The 26,594-nt window shown below is 38.9% G+C and overlaps 3 protein-coding genes across 3 annotated transcripts in view; 1 reads left to right on the top strand and 2 right to left on the bottom strand.

Moving 5' to 3' along the window:
* Positions 1-1,625: 1,625 nt before the first annotated feature.
* On the bottom strand, positions 1,626-8,936 carry nufip1 (nuclear FMR1 interacting protein 1). Its single transcript, XM_082190278.1, has 9 exons — positions 8,573-8,936; positions 8,391-8,492; positions 8,227-8,289; positions 7,504-7,580; positions 6,454-6,546; positions 5,460-5,545; positions 4,534-4,662; positions 3,663-3,994; positions 1,626-2,772 (listed from the first exon to the last, which is right to left on the bottom strand). The coding sequence occupies exons 1-9, from the start codon at positions 8,642-8,644 to the stop codon at positions 2,494-2,496; spliced, it is 1,233 nt and encodes a 410-aa protein (XP_082046404.1). The 5' UTR covers positions 8,645-8,936; the 3' UTR covers positions 1,626-2,493.
* Positions 8,937-16,403: 7,467 nt separating this feature from the next.
* tgds (TDP-glucose 4,6-dehydratase) lies at positions 16,404-24,903 on the bottom strand. Its single transcript, XM_082137088.1, has 13 exons — positions 24,795-24,903; positions 24,647-24,718; positions 23,177-23,243; positions 22,136-22,204; positions 21,967-22,057; positions 21,499-21,641; positions 20,257-20,355; positions 19,505-19,564; positions 19,388-19,431; positions 18,004-18,169; positions 17,164-17,222; positions 16,978-17,075; positions 16,404-16,857 (listed from the first exon to the last, which is right to left on the bottom strand). Exons 2-13 carry the CDS (start codon positions 24,697-24,699, stop codon positions 16,742-16,744), a joined length of 1,065 nt encoding a protein of 354 aa, XP_081993214.1. The 5' UTR covers positions 24,700-24,718; positions 24,795-24,903; the 3' UTR covers positions 16,404-16,741.
* Positions 24,904-25,019: 116 nt separating this feature from the next.
* The window catches only part of gpr180 (G protein-coupled receptor 180), a 10,524-nt gene continuing 8,949 nt past the window's right edge, over positions 25,020-26,594 (top strand). The window contains exons 1-2 of the mRNA XM_082136470.1: positions 25,020-25,225; positions 25,399-25,539. Of these exons, the coding sequence (XP_081992596.1) occupies positions 25,087-25,225; positions 25,399-25,539 (280 nt within the window). The 5' untranslated portion in view covers positions 25,020-25,086. The remainder of the gene's footprint in view (positions 25,226-25,398; positions 25,540-26,594) is intronic.

Below are 26,594 nucleotides of genomic sequence, written 5' to 3' on the forward strand. Positions count from 1 at the left end.
CATGGCACTTCTCTTAAAGAGTAGGGGTGTAACCCCGGTGTCCTGGCCACATTCCACCCATTGGCCCTTACCAATCATGGCCTCCTAATAATCCCCTTCCATTGAATTGGCTCCATCACTCTCTCTCCTCTCTCCACCTATAGCTGGTGTGTGGTGAGCGCACTGGCGCCGTTGTACTGTGGCTGCCGTCACATCATCCCAGTGGATGCTGCACACTGGTGGTGGTTGGGGAGAGATCCCCTGATATGATTGTAAAGCGCTTTGGGTGTACAGTAGTACATATGAAAGCGCTATATAAATGCCTCATTCATTCATTCATTCATTCATTTTATGAAAGAAATTATGCTTATTTTGAAAGACTGATTTTCGAGTAGGTTTAACCAAAGGGAAAATGAAGGGAAAAACAAACAAACTCCAAAAACAATGGCTTCATAATTTAGTTATTTATTGCAATAAGTACATTTGTATTCATCCTCAGTGGATGGATTGCCCACACACTTTAAGTGGAACCATCGCCCACAGTCATCACAGGCAATCTGTTAAAAAATAAATATATATATATATATATATATATATATATATACACACTGTATGTGCTAAACAAAGTACTGCTCTTTCCTTATAAATTTTAATACAGAATTTTATTTTATTTTATTTTGTCACTTCGGGGTAGATACGCGAAACAAATTTTCCTGAAACGCTTTATCTGTAGAGTGGTAAAGGGATCCTCCATAGGGAGAGACTAGTTGGCACTTCAGCACTGCGTTGTCATCGGGTCCAGGCGCAGGTCCTTCATCAGTTCCCGGTTCCGGCTGACCTGATCTATGCAGCCTAACACTGAATTATAGAAGTCTATAATATATTATGTGTATGCCAGGTTAAAGAGATGTGTCTTTAGTCTAGCTTTGAACTGACAGAGTGTGTCTGCTTCCCGGACAATGGTAGGAAGACTGTTCCAGAGTTTTGGTGCTAAATAGGAGAAGGATCTTCCGCCAGCAGTCGATTCTCATATTCTAGGTATTATCAACTGGCCGGAGTTTTGAGATCGCAATAGACGTGAAGGACTATAATGCGTTAAGAGCTCGCTCAAGCACTGCGGAGCTAAACCATTTAGTGCTTTGTAAGTAATCAGCAATATTTGAACATTTATACAATGTTTAATAGGGAGCCAGTGCAGTGTTGACAGAACAGGGCTAATATGGTCATACTTCCTGGTTCTGGTAAGAACTCGAGCTGCTGTGTTTTGGACCAGCTGTAGTTTGTTTATTAAGCGTGCAGGGCAACCACCCAGTAGAGCATTACAGTAATCTAGCCTTGAGGTCATGAACGCATGAACTAACTGTTCCGCATTTGTCAATGAGAGCATAGGACGTAATTTAGATATATTTTTAAGATGGAAAAATGCGGTTTTACAGATACTAGACACGTGAAAGAGCACACACACACACACACACACACACACAGACACAGACACACACACACACACAGACACACACACACCCAGGTTCCTAACCGACGACGAAGACTTGACAGAGCAGCCATCAAGTGTTAGACACTGAAACACACACACACACACACACACACACACACACGCACACACACACGCACACACACACGCACGCACGTCCAAGCACTTCCTTTATTGACCTGCTTTACAGTGCAGAAAACTACTGGAAATGTTACACAGATCAAATTCATTTGAATTGTTGTCATCTTTTCTTTTGAAAGAACAAACGCATGATTAGTAAATAAAAAATAAAAAAAATCTATGGAAGTTTGTTTCTGACAGAATAAAAAAAAAAGGTCATTGCAACTTTTTCTTCGCAATTCAGAGTGTCATAATTGCCAGTTTATATCTCACAATTCAGATTTTTCTCGCAATTTCCGACTCATAATTCAGTTTTTTTTGTCAGAATTGTGAGCTATAAAGTCTCAGCTGCAAGTTTCAAAGATGGAATTGGTAGTTAAAGAGTTGCAGTTGCAAAAAAAATTGAGAGGAAAAAAAAAAGTTGCGATTGCGAGAAAAATTCTGAATTGTGAGATAAAAAGTTTATATCTTGCAATTTCATGTTTATGTCTCGCAATTCTGACATATAAACTCAGAATTTATGTCAATTCGTAATGTTTTCACTGCAATCATCAGTTATCATCTCACAATTTAGACTTTATAACTCGCAGTTCTGAGATTGTATCTCATAATTTAAAAAAAAGGTCAGAATTGCGAGTTTATATCTTACAATGAAGATTTTTCTCTCAGTTCCGACTCGATCCTAAAAAAAAAAAAAAAAAAGTCAGAATTGTGAGCTATTTTTATTCCGTTGCGGAAACAAGCTTCCATAGGGATCAGCTTCGGACTGTCTTTGACTGAATCTGAGCAGATTCATCAGACGCTTCAAGCACTTCAGTGTCCTTCCCCATCGATCACGTGTTCGTCACATGACCTGGTGAGTTTGGCGTGTTCTGATCCCGGTGTGTGATGTTGAGTCTGGATCATCACGTCTGCTCTGGATCGTCACACACCAAACCCTGAGCGAACAGTTGCTGGAACACACTCGCTCTGACCGGACTCTCATCCACACATCCGAGGGTTTCTGAGCGGAGTCCTCCTCCATCTCCAGTGACGTCATCAGACGCGTCACAGAGGGTATCGCTCACACACACTTTGATTTCATGGCGGTTTTTCCCGGCCAGACCGAAGAACCCGTTGCGGACGACGTAGCGAACGCACTGCAGAACGACGTTCCTCTCGTGACGGATGTCAGGAGCCAGAAGCTGCGCAACAAACACAGGCATTCAGAAGATTAATGTCAGAAACTCAGTCGTTATCGTGCTATAAATCACAACGGGACGTCTCATATGCGCTTCTGCAGGTTCAAATGTGGTTTCAAAACACACCTCATCCTTCCCTCGGGTCATTCTGACCCAGAAAATATTTGTGAATTTTTTTTAAAAATTGAGTGTTCATCAGAGGGACTTTTGTCGCACTTGAACCACGAATTTTATGGATTCGAGGAGTTTTGTGGTTAAAATCTAAAAAAAAGTAACAAATCTTTCCCTCACAGGTCAATTTGACGACCTTAGGAATGAATGGAATGCAAGGAATACTTCAGTGCACATATCCAAACCTAAAAATGCTCAAAATTCGAACTAAAAATGCTAAAACTTTACCCCAAAATTATTTTATAATGTCTACATGTGTATCTGAATGCACACTGAAGAGAAACTGGCTTTAGGACCCAGAGGAACAGCTCATTTGCTCCATATAAGGCCATCTAGAGTCATGAAATATCATGTTTTATTATTATTTTTCCACAAGAGGTCAAAGACACTCAATGTAAGATATTTAGAGCTGAATTAAAAGGGTTATGCATGAAATTGTGAGTTATTTTGAATTTAAGTTGAAAGAATGTGAGGAATGTGCTTACATTACTTATTTTATAATTATTGCTCAAATCTAGTAATTTAAAAGGTAAATATAAAAAAATAGAAATATTATCATCAAAATGAAATAAAACAAGATTTAAAAAAAAAAAAAAAAAGAAAAAAGTATGTATAATCTTAGGGCTTCGGGTCACTTTGACCCGCGAGGGAAGGATTGGCAAACCTGATGTTATGTGTATTTTTTTAGCGAATCTGGATTAACGTGTGTGTGTGTCACTCACCATCTCCAGAAGTGTCGCTCGCTGTCGCTGTGGTTCAGCAGGGTTACCTCGACCTCGACCTCTTCCTCTCCCTCGACCTCTTCCTCTCCCTCTGCCGGCTGGTGCATGATGGGATTGCTGAGGGGCATGATGGGATTGCTGTGGGGCATGATGGGATTGCTGTGGGGCATGATGGGATTGCTGAGGGGCATGATGGGATTGCTGAGGGGCATGATGGGATTGCTGTGGTCTGTCTGTGTGTTTCTCTGTGTTCCTCTGGACAGGAAGCGCATCATCAGCCAGTAACGTCTTGTTCTCCTGTACAGCCAGAGTCGCTCTCATCACAGCAGCGTCTGAGAGTCACACAACACAAGAGTTCAGATGTTTGATGACGGACAGCTCTAGAGAATACAACAACACTGGGAAACATGACATTTTTAGCCGTTTGTGACTGTAAAAAGTCTGTAAAGTGCAGATTAATAGTTTTTGTCTCCTAAAAGAAGTGATTCTGAGCTGAAACGAGTCGTCAGTAATTCAGTCTCTGCTGATCCTGCGTAGGTTTGTAACTCATTAGCATAATGCCAGCCTGTGGTGTTGATTGGCTGAGCAGCGTCTCTTAGCCCCGCCCTCAAACACTGTAGTGTATCTGAGACTGGGAGAGTTTGGTTCGTGTTGTTCATGTGGAGAAGACGCTGTTTTCTGAGATTGATACGGTAAAACCCACGCCATCGTTACTGTTCGTATCACTGTGATCAAGAGCTGAGATTCAGATATGATAATGAGTGTTTGCTTTCTGACCAATCACAGCAGAGCAGCTCTCAGAGAGGCGGAGCTTAGAGAGACTGAAGTGTTCTAGAATTAGTTAACTACTGTAGATGAACCGATGTTGTACCGTCTGGTTCTCCGTCGCTGTCGCTGCTGGTCATGGTGTCCCCGTAGCTGGACATCAGTGACCCGAGGGCAGAGGTCACGCACCGGGGGGCGATGGTGAGTCCCGTCTGTGGCTCGTCCTTATCCGACTCTGAAAGAACAAGACGGTTCATTATCCTGAGTGAAACCAAGTAGAACCTTCCAGTCTCTCCCTGCGTCTCAGTGTTCACACTGTCCATCCTCAACAGTGTGTGAGATTAGAACAAGCGTGTTGAAGAGAGTGTCCCGGATGATCTACTATTCCCGGTGGATTTTCAAAGTGTGGATCCATCTCACTCTAACAGCTAATATTACCCACAACCCACTGCACTTGAGGAGGAACTACAAACACGAGTAAAAAGTGTTTAAAAACTACAAAACATGATTTTGAACATGGTCCTGAGCCGTTGCTGGGCGTCGCGGCCGCCGGTGTGTGTAGCCTACACTCATAGAGAATGTGTTCGAATTTTAAAGACGTGGCGTTGCGCTTCTCGTCCGGTGTGCGACCACCTTTAAGGTGCTGTTTTCTTTGAAGCCGAATAACTCTGTTCTTAATACTGGCGAGCTTACTTTTTTCGGGTGTGGACAGAGTGTTCCACTCTAGCTGCGCGGGCGCGGACGAGCGCTGCGTCGTCTTCTTATTTGACAGGTGTCAGCGGGTGCAATACTGCCACCTGAGAGGTCAACCAGGTACTGGCGCTGGAGTATTTACGTGTCATGTTATCATAAGAGTCCTATTCATTTTAAACATTGTGGTTATCGCCAATACCGGTATATTGTCACACTCTAAATTAACACGATGTCGATATTTCATGCTTTGAATATCACGATTATCTCAACACCGGTATATTGCGACACCCCTAGTGTCAACACATGAGGAGATGTGAGTGAATCTCTGATGTTTCTGACCGGGTTCACTGTCGGCTAGCACTGCTAGCGGGTCTCGCTCCTGCGTCGGTCGCTTCTGACTCGATCCGCCACGGCTCCTCATGCGCCTGCACACAGATCACGTGTCAATCACTCAGATCACGTGTCAATCACTCAGATCACGTGTCAATCACTCAGATCATCTGTCAATCACTCAGATCACGTGTCAATCACTCAGATCATCTGTCAATCACACAGATCACGTGTCAATCACTCAGATCATCTGTCAATCACACAGATCACGTGTCAATCACACAGATCATCTGTCAATCACACAGATCACGTGTCAATCACACAGATCATCTGTCAATCACACAGATCACGTGTCAATCACTCAGATCATCTGTCAATCACACAGATCACGTGTCAATCACTCAGATCATCCGTCAATCACACAGATCACATGTCAATCACACAGATCATCTGTCAATCACACAGATCACGTGTCAATCACTCAGATCATCTGTCAATCACACAGATCACGTGTCAATCACTCAGATCATCTGTCAATCACACAGATCACATGTCAATCACACAGATCATCTGTCAATCACACAGATCACGTGTCAATCACTCAAATCACGTGTCAATCACTCAGATCATCTGTCAATCACACAGATCACATGTCAATCACACAGATCACGTGTCAATCACTCAGATCATCTGTCAATCACACAGATCACGTCAATCACACAGATCACGTGTCAATCACTCAGATCATCTGTCAATCACACAGATCACATGTCAATCACACAGATCACATGTCAATCACACAGATCACGTGTCAATCACTCAGATCATCTGTCAATCACACAGATCACATGTCAATCACACAGATCACGTGTCAATCACTCAGATCATCTGTCAATCACACAGATCACGTGTCAATCACACAGATCACATGTCAATCACACAGATCATCTGTCAATCACACAGATCACGTGTCAATCACTCGCAGCGACGGTCAGAAACGCACCCGAACTGTGGCGTCTCCAGCACGTCTCCTCGCTGCTCCTTCACCTCCACCAGCTTCTGCTTCTTCTCCAGGTTCCTCAGTGTCGGATAGTGTCTGCGCACACGGGGAGTGTTTAATCCAGCAACTCGTACCAGCAGCATACGCAGTCATGCTAATCGTGCTAGCAACATGCTAACAACGCGTTATATTCATGGGTGTAATAAACATATGGCAGGACTTTTGCTTTCTGACCCCTGGACTTTACACCTCTGCATGCTTATGTTAGCAACATGCAAAATCATGCTAGCAAGGTGTTAGATCATACTAGCAACATTCTAGCAATGTGTTAAATAATGCAAACATGTTAGCAATGTGCTTAATAATGCTAAATCATAACAGCAAAATGTTAAATCATGCTAATAACATGTTAAATCAAGTTAGCAATGTGCTTAATCATGCTAAATCATAACAGTAACATGGTAAATAATGCTAACAATGCGCTAAAACATGCTATCAACATGTTATCAATGTGCTAATTTGTGTTAGAGACGTGCAAATAACATACAAAAACACTATCCATCCATTTTTCCTAAAGTATTGGTTTCAAAACATTCAAACTTTTAAACTTTCTCAAGCCAACTTCAAAGTTTCTTTTTATCTAGTTACATTTAGTTTTCAGACATTTGCCACCCTCACCTTAGTATGGAATCTTGTTTCCACTACGGAATAAAAAGGTAATTGTGACTTTCTCTCACAATTCTGACTTTATTTTGTTGCAATTCTGAAAGTTCTAAAATCTGAATTACAAGAAATAAAGTTACAATTGCAATGGCAAGTTATTAAGTCAGAAATCAGAGATAAAAAGTCGCAATTACCGTTTTTATTTGAGTTTATATCACATAATTCTAAGAAAAAAACGTATGACTTAGTGATTAACTCGCAAATATAAATTCCGAATAGCAAGTTCATATCTAGGAAACAACCTGTTATTTCCCTGTTTATTAGTGAAGCTGCTTTGAGACGATTGGAGTTATAAAGAAAGCTGATTGTGACTGTAAACGTGTGTCTCACCGGCGTCTCTCTTCTCTCCACTTGGCGATGTCCTCTGCCGAGTCCAGTCGGATCCGCTTGGCTCCCGGCGCGTGATTCTGCGGAGAACATCAGCGTCAGTGCTCAGGTTTAAACATTTACCCAGACCCATAACTACACTAGTGTCCACACCGACACACGATATCATTCTGCTTATTATCAGATTTGTCCTCTGTCTCTTTAAATGTTTGAGCTCTTTAAAGCAGGATGGATTCTGATTGGCTGTCAATGTTTGGTTTTTTTTGTGCTGGGCAACAATTAATCGCATCCAAAATAAAAGTTTGTGTTTACATAGTATATGTGTGTGTACTGTGTTTAATTATTTCGTAGCCTATATAAATAATATATATATATATATATATATATATATATATATATATATATATATATATATATATATATACACACACACAAATAAATAAATAAAAATACACACACATGCATGTATATATTTAAGAAAAATACAGTATATACATGCATGTGTGTGTTTATACAAAATAATTCTACACAGTACACACACATATATTAAGTAAACACACACTTATTTTGGATGCGATTAATCGTTGCCCAGCACTAGTATTTATCATACATCAGCTGGGAAGTAACTGTAACAATATGGTTATAGTTGCTCTAACTGTATTCTCTTAAGAGTAAGAGTGATTATTAAAACGTTATGGTTATAGTTCGCTCTGGACGGACGCTTACGTTTCTCCAGTGGATCTTCACCAGCTTCTCGTGTGCAGTGAAGCGACAGTCTTCAACAGAGCACTGTAAACAGAAGATCACACCATAAACCACTGCATTACACACACACACACACAGATCACACCATAAACCACTGCGTTACACACACACACAACGCTGATTACCTTCACGTGCTGAGAGATGTGCTCATCATATTTGCCCTGCGTTTTGAAGCCTCGATCACACGTGTCACAGAAATGACTGAACTCCGGCTCTTTCTGCTGCTTCTGCTCAAAGAAACGAGCAAAACAGTCATATCTGACTGGACATAAGCACTAATACTATATTAAAATCATATTTTTATTACCTTTTTACCCCTCTGGTGCTGCCCTGAACCCCGCCAGACACCTCGCTGATGAGGACCTGATGGACAGTACATGAGGTCAAACCGAACATATGAGAAACATATTTGGTTATTTTGACTCAGACCCACAAACGAAAATATCTGTTTTGTTATTCATTTAATTTTTCAAATTTTACATTTTACATGCCTGAAGAAGGTCGTAAGATAAATAGCTTGCTAATAAATTGATCTTGCACAGTGTTTGAGTGTGCGGCTGCTGTATTTTTACAAATTTTACATTCACAAATGCAAATTTTTACTTGCCAACACTTTAATACTGAACACATTACCGACACTTTAATACTGAATGTGTTACCGACACTTTAATACTCTATCATCTGAACGTGTTACCGACACTTTAATACTCTATCATCTGAATGCGTTACCGTCACTTTAATACTCTATCATCTGAATGTGTTACCGACACTTTAATACTCTATCATCTGAATATGTTACCGACACTTTAATACTCTATCATCTGAACGTGTTACCGACACTTTAATACTCTATCATCTGAACGTGTTACCGACACTTTAATACTCTATCATCTGAATGTGTTACCGACACTTTAATACTCTATCATCTGAACGTGTTACCGACACTTTAATACTCTATCATCTGAATATGTTACCGACACTTTAATACTCTATCATCTGAACGTGTTACCGACACTTTAATACTCTATCATCTGAACGTGTTACCGACACTTTAATACTCTATCATCTGAATGTGTTACTGACACTTTAATACTCTATATCTGAATGTGTTACTGACACTTTAATACTAACGTTATATCATCTGAATGCGTTACCGACACTTTAATACTCTATCATCTGAATGCGTTACCGACACTTTAATACTCTATCATCTGAATTCGTTACCGACACTTTAATACTCTATCATCTGAACGCGTTACCGACACTTTAATACTATATCATCTGAACGCGTTACAGACACTTTAATACTATATCATCTACGCGTTACAGACACTTTAATACTAACGTTATATCATCTGAATGCGTTACCGACACTTTAATACTCTATCATCTGAATGTGTTACCGACACTTTAATACTCTATCATCTGAATGTGTTACCGACACTTTAATACTCTATCATCTGAATGCGTTACTGACACTTTAATACTCTATATCTGAATGTGTTACTGACACTTTAATACTCTATATCTGAATGTGTTACTGACACTTTAATACTCTATCATCTGAATGCGTTACTGACACTTTAATACTCTATCATCTGAATGTGTTACCGACACTTTAATACTCTATCATCTGAATGTGTTACCGACACTTTAATACTATATCATCTGAACGCGTTACCGACACTTTAATACTAACGTTATATCATCTGAATGCGTTACCGACACTTTAATACTCTATATCTGAATGCGTTACCGACACTTTAATACTCTATCATCTGAACGCGTTACCGACACTTTAATACTATATCATCTGAACGCGTTACAGACACTTTAATACTATATCATCTGAACGCGTTACCGACACTTTAATACTATATCATCTGAATGCGTTACCGACACTTTAATACTCTATCATCTGAATGTGTTACCGACACTTTAATACTCTATCATCTGAACGCGTTACCGACACTTTAATACTATATCATCTGAACGCGTTACAGACACTTTAATACTATATCATCTGAACGCGTTACAGACACTTTAATACTATATCATCTACGCGTTACCGACACTTTAATACTAACGTTATATCATCTGAATGCGTTACCGACACTTTAATACTCTATATCTGAATGCGTTACCGACACTTTAATACTCTATCATCTGAATGTGTTACCGACACTTTAATACTATATCATCTGAACGCGTTACCGACACTTTAATACTATATCATCTGAACGCGTTACCGACACTTTAATACTATATCATCTGAACGCGTTACAGACACTTTAATACTATATCATCTACGCGTTACAGACACTTTAATACTATATCATCTGAACGCGTTAGACACTTTAATACTATATCATCTGAACGCGTTAGACACTTTAATACTATATCATCTGAACGTGTTACCGACACTTTAATACTCTATCATCTGAATGCGTTACCGTCACTTTAATACTCTATCATCTGAATGTGTTACCGACACTTTAATACTCTATCATCTGAATATGTTACCGACACTTTAATACTCTATCATCTGAACGTGTTACCGACACTTTAATACTCTATCATCTGAACGTGTTACCGACACTTTAATACTCTATCATCTGAACGTGTTACCGACACTTTAATACTCTATCATCTGAATGTGTTACTGACACTTTAATACTAACGTTATATCATCTGAATGCGTTACCGACACTTTAATACTCTATCATCTGAATGCGTTACCGACACTTTAATACTCTATCATCTGAATTCGTTACCGACACTTTAATACTATATCATCTGAACGCGTTACAGACACTTTAATACTATATCATCTACGCGTTACAGACACTTTAATACTAACGTTATATCATCTGAATGCGTTACCGACACTTTAATACTCTATCATCTGAATGTGTTACCGACACTTTAATACTCTATCATCTGAATGTGTTACCGACACTTTAATACTCTATCATCTGAATGCGTTACTGACACTTTAATACTCTATCATCTGAATGTGTTACTGACACTTTAATACTCTATATCTGAATGTGTTACTGACACTTTAATACTATATCATCTGAACGCGTTACCGACACTTTAATACTAACGTTATATCATCTGAATGCGTTACCGACACTTTAATACTCTATATCTGAATGCGTTACCGACACTTTAATACTCTATCATCTGAACGCGTTACCGACACTTTAATACTATATCATCTGAACGCGTTACAGACACTTTAATACTATATCATCTGAACGCGTTACCGACACTTTAATACTATATCATCTGAACGCGTTACCGACACTTTAATACTAACGTTATATCATCTGAATGCGTTACCGACACTTTAATACTCTATATCTGAATGCGTTACCGACACTTTAATACTCTATCATCTGAACGCGTTACCGACACTTTAATACTATATCATCTGAACGCGTTACAGACACTTTAATACTATATCATCTGAACGCGTTACCGACACTTTAATACTATATCATCTGAATGCGTTACCGACACTTTAATACTCTATCATCTGAATGTGTTACCGACACTTTAATACTCTATCATCTGAACGCGTTACCGACACTTTAATACTATATCATCTGAACGCGTTACAGACACTTTAATACTATATCATCTGAACGCGTTACAGACACTTTAATACTATATCATCTACGCGTTACCGACACTTTAATACTAACGTTATATCATCTGAATGCGTTACCGACACTTTAATACTCTATATCTGAATGCGTTACCGACACTTTAATACTCTATCATCTGAATGTGTTACCGACACTTTAATACTATATCATCTGAACGCGTTACCGACACTTTAATACTATATCATCTGAACGCGTTACCGACACTTTAATACTATATCATCTGAACGCGTTACAGACACTTTAATACTATATCATCTACGCGTTACAGACACTTTAATACTATATCATCTGAACGCGTTAGACACTTTAATACTATATCATCTGAACGCGTTAGACACTTTAATACTATATCATCTGAACGCGTTAGACACTTTAATACTAGGCTATATCATCTGAACGCGTTACAGACACTTTAATACTATATCATCTGAACGCGTTACCGACACTTTAATACTATATCATCATATCATCTGAACGCGTTACAGACACTTTAATACTATATCATCTACGCGTTACAGACACTTTAATACTATATCATCTGAACGCGTTAGACACTTTAATACTATATCATCTGAACGCGTTAGACACTTTAATACTATATCATCTGAACGCGTTAGACACTTTAATACTAGGCTATATCATCTGAACGCGTTACAGACACTTTAATACTCGATCATCTGAACGCGTTAGACACTTTAATACTATATCATCTGAACGCGTTAGACACTTTAATACTAGGCTATATCATCTGAACGCGTTACAGACACTTTAATACTATATCATCTGATCGCGTTACCGACACTTTAATACTAACGTTATATCATCTGAATGCGTTACCGACACTTTAATACTAACGTTATATCATCTGAATGTGTTACCGACACTTTAATACTCTATCATCTGAACGCGTTACCGACACTTTAATACTCTATCATCTGAATGTGTTACCGACACTTTAATACTATATCATCTGAATGTGTTACTGACACTTTAATACTATATCATCTGAATGTGTTACCGACACTTTAATACTATATCATCTGAATGTGTTACCGACACTTTAATACTCTATCATCTGAATGTGTTACCGACACTTTAATACTCTATCTTCTGAATGTGTTACCGACACTTTAATACTCTATCATCTGAATGTGTTACCGACACTTTAATACTATATCATCTGAATGTGTTACTGACACTTTAATACTCTATCATCTGAATGTGTTACCGACACTTTAATACTATATCATCTGAACGTGTTACCGACACTTTAATACTATATCATCTGAACGTGTTACCGACACTTTAATACTATATCATCTGAACGTGTTACCGACACTTTAATACTCTATCATCTGAATGTGTTACCGACACTTTAATACTCTATCATCTAAATGTGTTACCGACACTTTAATACTATATCATCTGAATGTGTTACCGACACTTTAATACTATATCATCTGAATGCGTTACCGACACTTTAATACTATATCATCTGAACGCGTTACTGACACTTTAATACTAACGTTATATCATCTGAATGCGTTACCGACACTTTAATACTAACGTTATATCATCTGAATGTGTTACCGACACTTTAATACTCTATCATCTGAACGCGTTACCGACACTTTAATACTCTATCATCTGAATGTGTTACCGACACTTTAATACTATATCATCTGAATGTGTTACTGACACTTTAATACTATATCATCTGAATGTGTTACTGACACTTTAATACTCTATCATCTGAATGTGTTACCGACACTTTAATACTATATCATCTGAATGTGTTACCGACACTTTAATACTATATCATCTGAACGTGTTACCGACACTTTAATACTCTATCATCTGAATGTGTTACCGACACTTTAATACTCTATCATCTAAATGTGTTACCGACACTTTAATACTATATCATCTGAATGTGTTACCGACACTTTAATACAATATCATCTGAATGCGTTACCGACACTTTAATACTATATCATCTGAATGTGTTACTGACACTTTAATACTATATCATCTGAACGCGTTACTGACACTTTAATACTAACGTTATATCATCTGAATGCGTTACCGACACTTTAATACTAACATTATATCATCTGAATGTGTTACCGACACTTTAATACTCTATCATCTGAATGTGTTACCGACACTTTAATACTATATCATCTGAATGTGTTACTGACACTTTAATACTATATCATCTGAATGTGTTACCGACACTTTAATACTATATCATCTGAATGTGTTACCGACACTTTAATACTCTATCATCTGAATGTGTTACCGACACTTTAATACTCTATCATCTGAATGTGTTACCGACACTTTAATACTCTATCATCTGAACGTGTTACCGACACTTTAATACTATATCATCTGAATGTGTTACTGACACTTTAATACTCTATCATCTGAATGTGTTACCGACACTTTAATACTATATCATCTGAATGTGTTACCGACACTTTAATACTATATCATCTGAACGTGTTACCGACACTTTAATACTCTATCATCTGAATGTGTTACCGACACTTTAATACTCTATCATCTAAATGTGTTACCGACACTTTAATACTATATCATCTGAATGTGTTACCGACACTTTAATACTATATCATCTGAATGCGTTACCGACACTTTAATACTATATCATCTGAATGTGTTACTGACACTTTAATACTATATCATCTGAACGCGTTACTGACACTTTAATACTAACGTTATATCATCTGAATGCGTTACCGACACTTTAATACTCTATCATCTGAACGCGTTACCGACACTTTAATACTAACGTTATATCATCTGAATGCGTTACCGACACTTTAATACTATATCATCTGAACGCGTTACCGACACTTTAATACTAACGTTATATCATCTGAATGCGTTACCGACACTTTAATACTATATCATCTGAACGCGTTACCGACACTTTAATACTATATCATCTGAACGCGTTACCGACACTTTAATACTCTATCATCTGAACGCGTTACCGACACTTTAATACTAACGTTATATCATCTGAATGCGTTACCGACACTTTAATACTATATCATCTGAACGCGTTACCGACACTTTAATACTAACGTTATATCATCTGAATGCGTTACCGACACTTTAATACTATATCATCTGAATGTGTTACTGACACTTTAATACTATAGGCTATCATCTGAACGCGTTACCGACACTTTAATACTAACGTTATATCATCTGAATGCGTTACCGACACTTTAATACTATATCATCTGAGTGTGTTACTGACACTTTAATACTAACGTTATATCATCTGAATGCGTTACCGACACTTTAATACTCTATATCTGAATGTGTTACCGACACTTGCGTTACCTCCGTACTGCTGCTGTCCGTGACCGCGCGGCTGCTGGTTCCACTGGCCGGGGCTCGAGCTCCAGGGTCCGGCGGGCTCGGGTTGAGTCCAGCTCCAGCTCCAGTCTCTGCTTGCCTCGAACCGGCGGCCGGTCCACGGATCCCCCGGTGAAGCTGAAGCCTCTGATGCTCCGCTGAAGCTCGGCGGCGGGTACCGCTCCTGTTCAGCCGTCATGACCTGCTCCTGCTCGTGTGTTTCAGATCGGCTTCTCCGTTATACAGTCACATAAACACAAACATGTGCTGCAGAAACATGCTGTGTCCTGCACACGTGCGCGTTCACTTTAACGTCACTTCCTGATGCATCGAGCGCGTGCTGGCGCTAGAGGGCGCTGTACGTCACACAAACACAACAGCTCCAAACATAACCAGTCTTTTCAAGTCTTTTCTTGCCAAATTTTACATTCACAAATGTAAATTTTCACAGAAAAATCCTTCTTTTTTTATTTTTAAGAAAGAATTTGATATGTATATAAACACCTTGAAGAAATCTAAAAACTCGACTGTATGAAAGACTCTGTGATGGTGTCGTACTACGGAGCCCCTGAAGGGACCTTTGCACAAATAAAAATATACAGATGCTCACAAGAAACGTATCTAAAAAGTAGTTTGTGACGTCAGAAACACCAGCGATTTCAAAGCGTGTGTTTGAGACTGTCTTTGGTTCACTGCAGTTTTAAGGAGGAAATACTCAGCAATGCTGTCGACTTATGAATTTACACATGGATTGTCTTAAAGCATATTAATAACACCGCATAGACACATAAACAACATTAAATGCTGGATTTTCACCACAGGGGGACTTTAAAAACACAGTATAATATAATTCTGATTTGTTTAGTCAAGTTCATCTGTATTTTAGAACTTATTCTCAAATAAAAACACATGTGAAAAAGACAATTAAATTTGAACTTCATTTGTACTTTATTTGGCTTCGGATAAGATCTGAAGTTTAATCTTAATGAATGTGTGTTTACTTTCAGAAATGACTCCTATAAACAAGCTCACGGTGGTCATTCTTAGCAGAAGCTCATTACAAGCCACTTCAAACACCTTTTTTATTAAAGCATAAATATGATTGAAAACAATTTACATACATGTAATCATATAAATGAAGCTTTTTGTTTCATCATCAACAAGCTGAGCACAAATAATGAAAACAGTCAAAAACTGAGATCGTGACACACAGTCTCCATTCAAAATGAGCTTTAAAAATAGTTTAAAAATCTTTAACTTTTGGTCTCTTTAATCCTGTGGCCTTTTCATTGGAAAACAGTTTCTTATGTTCTTCATCGACTGACACTTGCATAGATAATATACAAAATATTACAATAAACAATTAGACTTAAATATTAGAGTACATTGTTAATAATTAGACTTTATTATCTGACTTGAAAAGGCACTGAATGTGAAGGCGTCTGGTCACATGATTCTGGAGAGCTCTCCTGATTTTCACTGATTAACGGCCAGTAGTTTGGATTCTCTTCATACCACTTTACTGAAAACAACAGAGACGCGTCATACTCTTCATCATCATCATCATCATCATCATCATCATCATCATCATTATTCATCATCACAGTATATGGAGGCACATCTGTAATGTTGAATCTCTTACTGGTCCGTCTGATTCCTTCCTTCCACGTGACCTTTGGTCTCCATCCGAGTCTGTGCAGTTTCTCGGATCGCATGGGATAGCGGAGCTCCGTCACGGGACTAGAGATGGAGAGCGGGAACGATAGTTAGTTACTTAATGGAATATCATTCATAAATATGACCTGCAAACTTTTGACGGGACACACACCGGTCTTCAACAAACTCCATCCAATCCTCCAGCGCTTCACAGGAGACGTTCTTCACTTTCTGAGAACAGACCAATGAAACACATCAAACACAGAACACAACCGATTTATGATTATGAAGCATCTCCACCCTGCAGTGATTGGCTCAAATCTAAAACAAACATTTATTGAGTGTCATGATGTGATGTTTCTCTGTTTGAAGGGCCCTTATGATGCTATTTTAAAGCTTTTTAATTCCTAACAACAGGTTCACATTCATCCAAGATCAATAACACTTTAATCTCCTCATAATCTCCACTGCAGCTTCAGCTCTTTCCTCTCGGTGTCTGAAACGCTTCAAGGATTCAGTCTCTCTAAGCTCCGCCTCTCTGAGAGCTGCTCTGCTGTGATTGGTCAGAAAGCAAACACTCATTATCATATCTGAATCTCAGCTCTTGATCACAGTGATACGAACAGTAACGATGGCGTGGGTTTACCGTATCAATCTCAGAAAACAGCGTCTTCTCCACATGAACAACACGAACCAAACTCTCCCAGTCTCAGATACACTACAGTGTTTGAGGGCGGAGCTAAGAGACGCTGCTCAGCCAATCAACACCACAGGCTGGCATTATGCAAATGAGTTACAAACCTACGCAGGATCAGCAGAGACTGAATTACTGACTCGTTTCAGCTCAGAATCACTTCTTCTCATTCGAGCACAATAGGAACACTTTAAATGTGTATTATGGATCTTCTCGACATGAACATCCCGAACCAATGATCTCACTAAAGTAATGAATACTTGTTTGTTCACAAATGATTATGAATTTAGAACATTTAGAAAAATGTAGCATCCCTACCATTTTCACTAGTTCTCTGGCGAGTTGAATGATGGGAATTTCAAAGCTGCTCCCGATGTTGTAAATCTCCCCCAGAATGCCCTTCTCCATCACCGTCAGGAAGGCGTCCGTGACGTCGCTCACGTACAGGAAGTGTCTGGACTGCAGGCCGGAGCCCTGGATCGTGCTGAACAACAAACTCCAGTCATTAAAGAGAACGTTTCTTGATGTGTTTTTTCCTGCTTGAATGTTGATTATTTTCCTCATATTCTCCATTGTTGCGGCTCCTCTCTTCCCAGTCAGTCAGTAACGCTCTGTTTACTTCCTGTCTCTATGAAGCCCCTCCTCCTGAAAAGCTCACTGTGCTCTGATTGGTCGGCTGGAGCAGTGTGTTGTGATTGGTCGAGTGCTTCGAGTGTGTTTGAGAAATGTCCCGCCCAATACCATAACCACCAGTTTAACACACTACTAACTAACTCAACCAGGCCCCGCCCCTTTATTCTGCACATGAATTATTTAAATGAGGAATATTGTGACGTGTTCGTTCCTGGAAGAAACTCAAGATACAATGGAGGCGTTTCAGGAGTTCAGAAACACTGACTCTGATGTAGATTACACACACACACACACACACACACACTGATGTAGATCACACACACACACACACACACACACACACACACACACACACACACACACACACACACACACACACACACACACACTGATGTAGATCACACACACACACTGATGTAGATCTCACACACACACTGATGTAGATCACACACACACACACTGATGTAGATCACACACACACACTGATGTAGATCACACACACACACACTGATGTAGATCACACACACACACACTGATGTAGATCACACACACACACACACACACACACACACACACACACACACACACACTGATGTAGATCACACACACACACTGATGTAGATCTCACACACACACTGATGTAGATCACACACACACACACACACACACACACACACTGATGTAGATCTCACACACACACTGATGTAGATCACACACACACACACTGATGTAGATCACACACACACACACACACACACACACACACACACACTGATGTAGATCACACACACACACACACTGATGTAGATCACACACACACACTGATGTAGATCTCACACACACACACACACACACACACTGATGTAGATCTCACACACACACACTGATGTAGATCACACACACACACACACACACACACACACACACACACACACTGATGTAGATCACACACACACACACTGATGTAGATCACACACACACACACACACACACACACACACTGATGTAGATCACACACACACACACACACACACACACACTGATGGATGACAGGCTCTGTGTAACTCACCACTTCTGCTCCTGTTGAATGAGTGACAGGAATCTGGGAATGACCTGATCAAACACAATCACAGCGAGTTAAAGCTGTGAATAACGTCACACTGGTGTCGTGCTTCTGCTCTCGTACCTTCTCGTGATACTGACGCGGTCCATAAACGTTACTACTCCTCGTGATCACGGCCGGGAACTGAGAGAAAACACACAGCATTACATCAGAGTCTCACAAAACCAGGCAAAGAAACACTTCTGCCTCCTTTCAGGACAAGTGACACTGAACTTATTATTCTGTAACACTTTACATGAACTAAGAATAAACCACATTTATTCATCTCCACCATTACTACTAAACATCAAAAGTTGAGTATCTGTTGAGCTTAGTTAAAGCACTGTGAACAAACATGAACATGAACTAATGTCACATCAAATCCGCTCATCAAACGGCTGAAAACATCAGGAGAATCACATGACATTAATCACTGTATTAATAACAGTTCACGTTAGTTAGTGCATTAACTGAAGTTATCAAAGGAGACCTTGTTATGAAATGTAATTATTCCACTACATTACAGTATAAACTACAGAAGCTTGTTTCCACAAGGAAATACAAAAGCTAAAACAGGACTTTTCTCTTGCAACTCTGACTTTATATCCTGCAAATTGTTTATTTCTCATAATTATGATATAAACTCGCAACTGCGAGAGAAAAAAAGACAGAATTACCAATTACCTTTTTTACCCCCCCCATCCCCCCCATCCCCATCTGGACTCACTACAGAAATTAAAAATGAACATTCTTCATGTAATATTTCTGTGATGCATATGTAGTCCTGAGACTCTTCATCATCATCATCATCATCATCATCATCATCATCATCACACCTTGTGCTGGATCCAGTATGACATCACGATGTTCTCCGCCGCTGCTTTGGAAGCCGAGTACGGGTTGGTGGGTCTCTGTGGACTCCGCTCATCAAACGGCTGAAAACATCAGGAGAATCACATGACATTAAACACTGATCAGCTGATCTACAGCATCACTCAGCTCGTCTCACAAACGCTAGCAGGAGTTCTGCAGGTTTATAAAGCTAGACTTAAGACTTTTTAAAGACCCTTTCAAGAACATGTGAGGAATAAAGCGAAGGGAATGTGTCCGTACATGTAAATGTCGAGGTTGTATTTGCAACAGTTTAAAAAAATACAACTTCCAACAAATCTCCATTACTCTTAATAAATACTCCAAACAAACGCTTGAACAGCTCTGTTCCCAAACACTGGAATATGGGAATGACTTTAGCTGAAGCTTCCGATCACACTGCAAGTAAAGTGGTATTTCTGTCTTGTTTTCCAGTGCGGACGTCTAAAGATTCTTACATTAAGACGCATTCACTTGTTATAAACAGTTGATCGAAATAAAGTGAGTTCATGATTAAATGTGCATTAAGCAACTTTTCATGTTAAAAATACCCGTTTTCTAACCCATACATGCTTAAACAATTGCCTGATGGGCTGAATGAGCCCTTCTCTGATCACTGAGATTGTCTCTATAATCCTATACAGTAAAATAAATAAGAGGGATTCGGGTCGGAATTTGAGACTGGGCGTGACGTCATGTGCGTTCACGGCATGCTCCCCTGGCTATGTCTGGCAGGTTTGTGTATTCGCCACCATTCTCCGTAGAAGATGGATTCTAAGAGAGCTTGTAGTTCATTTCAAACACCAACGCAAACTCCACGTAAGATAAAAAAAAAAAAAACTTTTGTCTAGTGCAAAAGACAACCTCTGGTTGCAGTTTCGCTTGCCGCCAGAGGGGGCATAGTTCTGCAAAAACTCAGAGACTCGCGCAATGCACCTTTAAATCAAGAAGGAATATCAGAACTTCAAAACCTATTGACGTATATTTGTTTTTGTTTTAAGTGTAAAACCAGTTAATTCTGTCTTACTTTCTCAGAAAACAGACTTCATATGTATATTCTGCTTCTTCTCCAGTAAATGTGTCTTGATTTAAGAAGAAATCGAGACAGGAACACTGAGGAAGAGCATCATGTTGTGCGGTGTGTGTTCCTCTCAGATGTCAGATGTTTGGGCGGGTAAACCTGAGGAACACTGGTCAGTCGAGCGCACCTGGTCCAGACTGTGTCCGTACACCTCATCAGTGCTGATGTAGATGAAGCGCTGGACTCGAGCCTGGAGCGCCGCTCGGATCAGAACACCGGTGCCGTCCACATTCACACGCATGAAGCGCGACGGCCGCAGGAACGAGCTCTCTGGGATATAAAGGGCCATTACTGTGTAGAAAAGCCCTTCTTGAGGAACTCAATCCACGTTCATTTATACAGTGCTTTTCACAACACACATCTTTACAGAAAGTGCATGAGTCCACATTACAGTTTACAGTGATCTGTTATCAGAGGACACTGAGTTATGTATTTCAGAAATGTACATCTTCAAAATCACAGTTAGCGAAAAATGCATTTATTTAAACAATTTAATGCAGAAACAATGATCTCACTGAAGTAATGAATACTTGTTAACAAATGATTGTGATGTTTAGAGAAAGGCAGCATTGGTGCGTGTCAAGCGTGGACTCACCCACATGTGTCTCAGCAGCACAGTGGAAGACCACATCGATGTTCTCCGATGAAAACACGTGGTTTATGAAGAGCGGATCGCAAACATCGCCCTGAAAGAAGGACAGAATCCATCAGGACATTCACACACAGGACGGGGAGTTTTGAGCAGGTGTGACGGGTCTTTATACCGGGATGAAGGTGTAGACGCTGTTTCCCTCCACACACCTCAGGTTCTTCAGACTCGAGCAGCGCTGAAGCTGAAACACAGGAGCGGACCGTCGACAGATCTCACTCTCAGTTCACTATCATATGGTCTCATTATTTCATGTTTAAACTGTGAACTCTTATTACTGTAATACAGTCATGAAAATCAAACCAGACATTTATTATTAAGACCAGCATTATATTCACTAGCATGATGAATACTTACTGAAAAGAAAAGCTTTACTGAAGTACTTGTGTGATACTCCGTTTAACCCTCTGGTGCTCTTCACGTGTCGGTCAAAAATGACTGAATTGTATTTTTATTTAAATGAAATTAATGAACTATATTTTAGTTCGATAACATTTTTTATTTAATATTTTGTATTTTTAGGGGATTTTATGGTACTAAATTATATTAATCCTTTTATTCACTTTTTGAGCATAGACCTGAAAATTACATTTCCAGCGTAAACTGTTGTAAATCTTGAACGCTTTAGAGCGACAGACTGAAGTTTGATCTCTTCAAAGACGACACTTGGCAGATTATTGCTGAAGTGAAAACAGTTTTAAAAAGTGAACTTAAAAAAAGTTACAGAATTTTACGTTTATTGTTATGAAAAATGTGCAAAAAAATATATATATTTTTTTTACATTAACTATATTTTCAAAAACATGTTTTACTCTAAAACTGTGAGAAAATAAAAATTCTGAACAAGTTGTGTTCCAAATTTGAGGCTGATATCTCAAAAAATGATCTTTCAGTGAGATGTTGTTCGGCTGCAGTACCAGACGCTTCCACTAGAGGAAACTCCTCTCATTCATTTCCAATGACCCATTCTTGACCGTGAGGAGCACACGTGTGGCTATTGTTTTCAGGACCATTTAACCTGTTCGAATCATGTCCATGATTTTTATTGTGTCCAAAACCTTTACCAAGTTTCGTACCATTCCGATGAATAAAATAAATTTTTTTTTTTTTTTTTTACACATTTTCGGTCAAAAATGACAGAAGAGACAGAACTCACATTATCGATGTTGATGATGCGCCAGTGTGGGAATCTCTCGGCCAGAGCAGAGATCAGATGAGATCCACTGAAACACAAGCAGAACGTCATTATTAGATCAGCGTACGCTTGCCATGGTTTTAGGAAACGCAGTTAAAGGTGCAGTGAGCGATTCCTGAGAAAACAAACACGCCCCCACACAAAAGATCCCACCCCTCTTTATCTTTACAGCTCCGCCCACACATTCACAGGCACCTCCCCCCTCGTGAGTGGACACGCCCCTTACTGCTGATTGGCTACAAGTGTGTTTTTATTTCTCAGAATTGTCTCATTCTCAGTGTGTTTCGGTCAGCTGGTGTTTTGGTGATTTTTAAGGTGTGTTTTTACACGTTTTACACGTCGATGCACAAGAAACGGAAGAGTTTTCTGTTTATAGTTGGCTGTATAAACTCCGCTCTCCTCAACCACTAACACCTCACATCTTCAGTAACTCACCAGATCTGAGGAAAACTTTACAGCACAAGTTACATAACTTGGATATTATGTATAATCTGTTAGAACAGAGGTGAGTGTGTGTATTTTGTAAAATGATTGCAGTTGCTTCAACAATGAAACTGTCTTCTGGTACAGAACATATTGAGACGCTTGTTTTAAACTGCAACATACTGACAATCAAATGTGTAATTAAAGTTCTATAAAAGTCAAGATTATGACATAATTTTGATTTAGAATGACAAAAAATTAATTGACAAAAAGGAGAAATTATGACATACTAAATCAAAAGTATTACATACTAAATCGAAATGATGACAAAAAAGTTGAAATGATGACATTCTAAATCAAAATAATGACATTATTTAGTCAAATTATGACGTACTAAATTGAAATGATGACAAAAAGTAGAAATTATGACATATTAAATCAAAATGATCCCATAAATCAGATTATGATATGCTTAACAGAAATGAGCATATACTTAACTGAATTATGACATAAAAAGTCAAAATTATGACAAAAATGTATATAAATGACAATCATAATAATGACTTTTTAAGACTTTTATTGTAATAATTCAGTTTCGTATACAGGGTTTCTGCAGGTTTTATGACGATAAATGTAAGACTTGTTGAAGACCTTTTTAAGACAAAGTGAATTAGAAATTAAGGAATAAACTGAAGAGAACGTCAATATGTTCCAGGGAAATTCTACTTCTTACATGTACATTTCATATTAATTAAAAAAAATAAACGTAGCTTGAATCTCTAGAATATGAAAAGAACTTTTACTGAAACTTCTGATCACAAAAGTGTTTCTGTCTCATGTTCCAGTGCAAATGTAAAGTGAGTTTGTGATTCTTTCTATACAGTAAATGACTCCTGATATGATGTTCTCTTGTCTAATGCAGTGACACAATATATTAATAACGTTCAATAATAACGCCCATTAACGGTGAATATTAACTGTCATTAACGTCAATAACACCGGACTCACATGAATCCCGCGCCTCCGGTCACCAGTACAGTGCGACACTCACTGCAGCTCATCTTCACACTTCAGTTTAACCTGTAGATGAAGTTAAAGTGAATCATGACAGTGAACATAAAGCGCGAGTAACGGCGCTAACAGTCGCGTTACTCACTGCATTGACTACTCCACATTTCTTCAATAAATACTTCCATGATCTCAGGAGGCTTCGTAAACACAGAGCTCACGACAGTTTAGCAGCGGTTTCCGGCAGCGCTGACACGTATGAGCCAGACTCTGTCCCCGCCCCCCCTGCGCTCTCATTGGCTGCTTCACTGCGCTAGACCAAAAAGGCGTATTCTGATTAGTTGTAGCAGACGTCAATCATCCGGTGGGAGGAAAAGAACTGTATTACCTCATTGATTGCAGTGAATGAAGAGAATAAGAGCTTCTGTTGAAATGAAATAATGTTTGTGTTCTTTATCATTCTCATTGTTCTTTTGTTCAGCTCATGTCCTGTAGCAGGAAAAACGGTTTCTGGGGTTTTCAGGAGTGACGCGGCGAGAGAAAATTATGGGCAATACATCACAAGATTTATGTATCATGGTGGGTGTCTGATATTAATTAAATAAATCATGCATTTGCATTTTTCTTCCATGTATTTGCATGCATTTTTTGTCTCGGCTTTCTTTTCACATGCATGCATGTCAAAGGCTTAATGAGAAGTTGTGCGAATCCAGGAATATTGCTGTGAATGATCCTATGATCGTGTCTGACAGGTGAGAATGCTCTGATGTCGTGTCGTGTGTATGATGTTCAGATGGCCGTGCAGAAGGAGGCCAGACTCCTGCTGTTTCAGGACATCGAGGGCTTTGACAATCTCAGCTGTCTGGAGAGAGTAACGTCAGCTCAGATCTCCAGTAAGATTCATTCATTCGCATCTGAATCGGGTTCAGCAGAGAATTATATGTTTTACATTTCTACAGTGAACCCGTGAACTTTGAACCCTAATTTCACATCACAGACAAGTCACGCGGCTGCTCACTCGATGTTTATATGACGCTCAATCTAGGGCTGTAGCGGTATATCGCGGTATTCGGTATATCATGATTATCATACATTTGCCCATCTACGGTATAGAGTATTTCAATTATAATCTAAATATATAAATAAGAGGAATCATACAAAATGCATATTTTTTATTTAGTGCTGTCCTGAATAAGATATTTTACATAAAATGTTTACATATTGTCCACAAGACAAAACAATAGCTGAATTCATAAAAAGGTTGAAAAGTTTACACACCCTTGATTCTTAATACCGTGTCCACGACTGTTTTTATGTTTTGTGATGATTGTTCTCGAGTCCTGAGCAGTTAAACTGCCCAATGCTCCTCAGAAAAATCCTTCTGTTTTCCAGCATCTTTTGCATATTTTAACCCCTTTCCAGCAAAAATTTGGACATCTTCATCCTGTTCAAAAGTTCATACTTCACACTATACTTTAAGTACAAACATATACTGTAGGTTTATATACTAGTATAAACTATATTATACATTATATACTATAGGTACCATACAACCTATATACTGAAGGTTTATATACTAGTATTAACTATACTATACACTATACTATAGGTACAAAACCTATATACTGAAGGTTTATATACTAGTATTAACTATACTATACACTATACTATAGGTACAAAACCTATATACTGAAGGTTTATATACTAGTATTAACTATACTATACACTATACTATAGGTACAAAAGCTATATACTGTAGATTTCTGACTCAAACTCACCGCCTTTATAGATGTGGATTGACTACAGACGCAAATAGATACAGTGCAATAAAGAAAACACTTAAATGTGTATTTTGGACGTTTTGTTTCCGGTAGTAAATGTAAAATAGAGATCAAAACTGAGCAGTGCATGAAAATAAAAATCTTTTTGCCTGCGGTATCTTGCCTTA

The sequence above is a fragment of the Leuciscus leuciscus genome (assembly GCF_965113295.1).
Source record: "Leuciscus leuciscus genome assembly, chromosome: 14".
In the NCBI taxonomy this organism is placed as follows: Eukaryota; Metazoa; Chordata; class Actinopteri; order Cypriniformes; family Leuciscidae; genus Leuciscus; species Leuciscus leuciscus.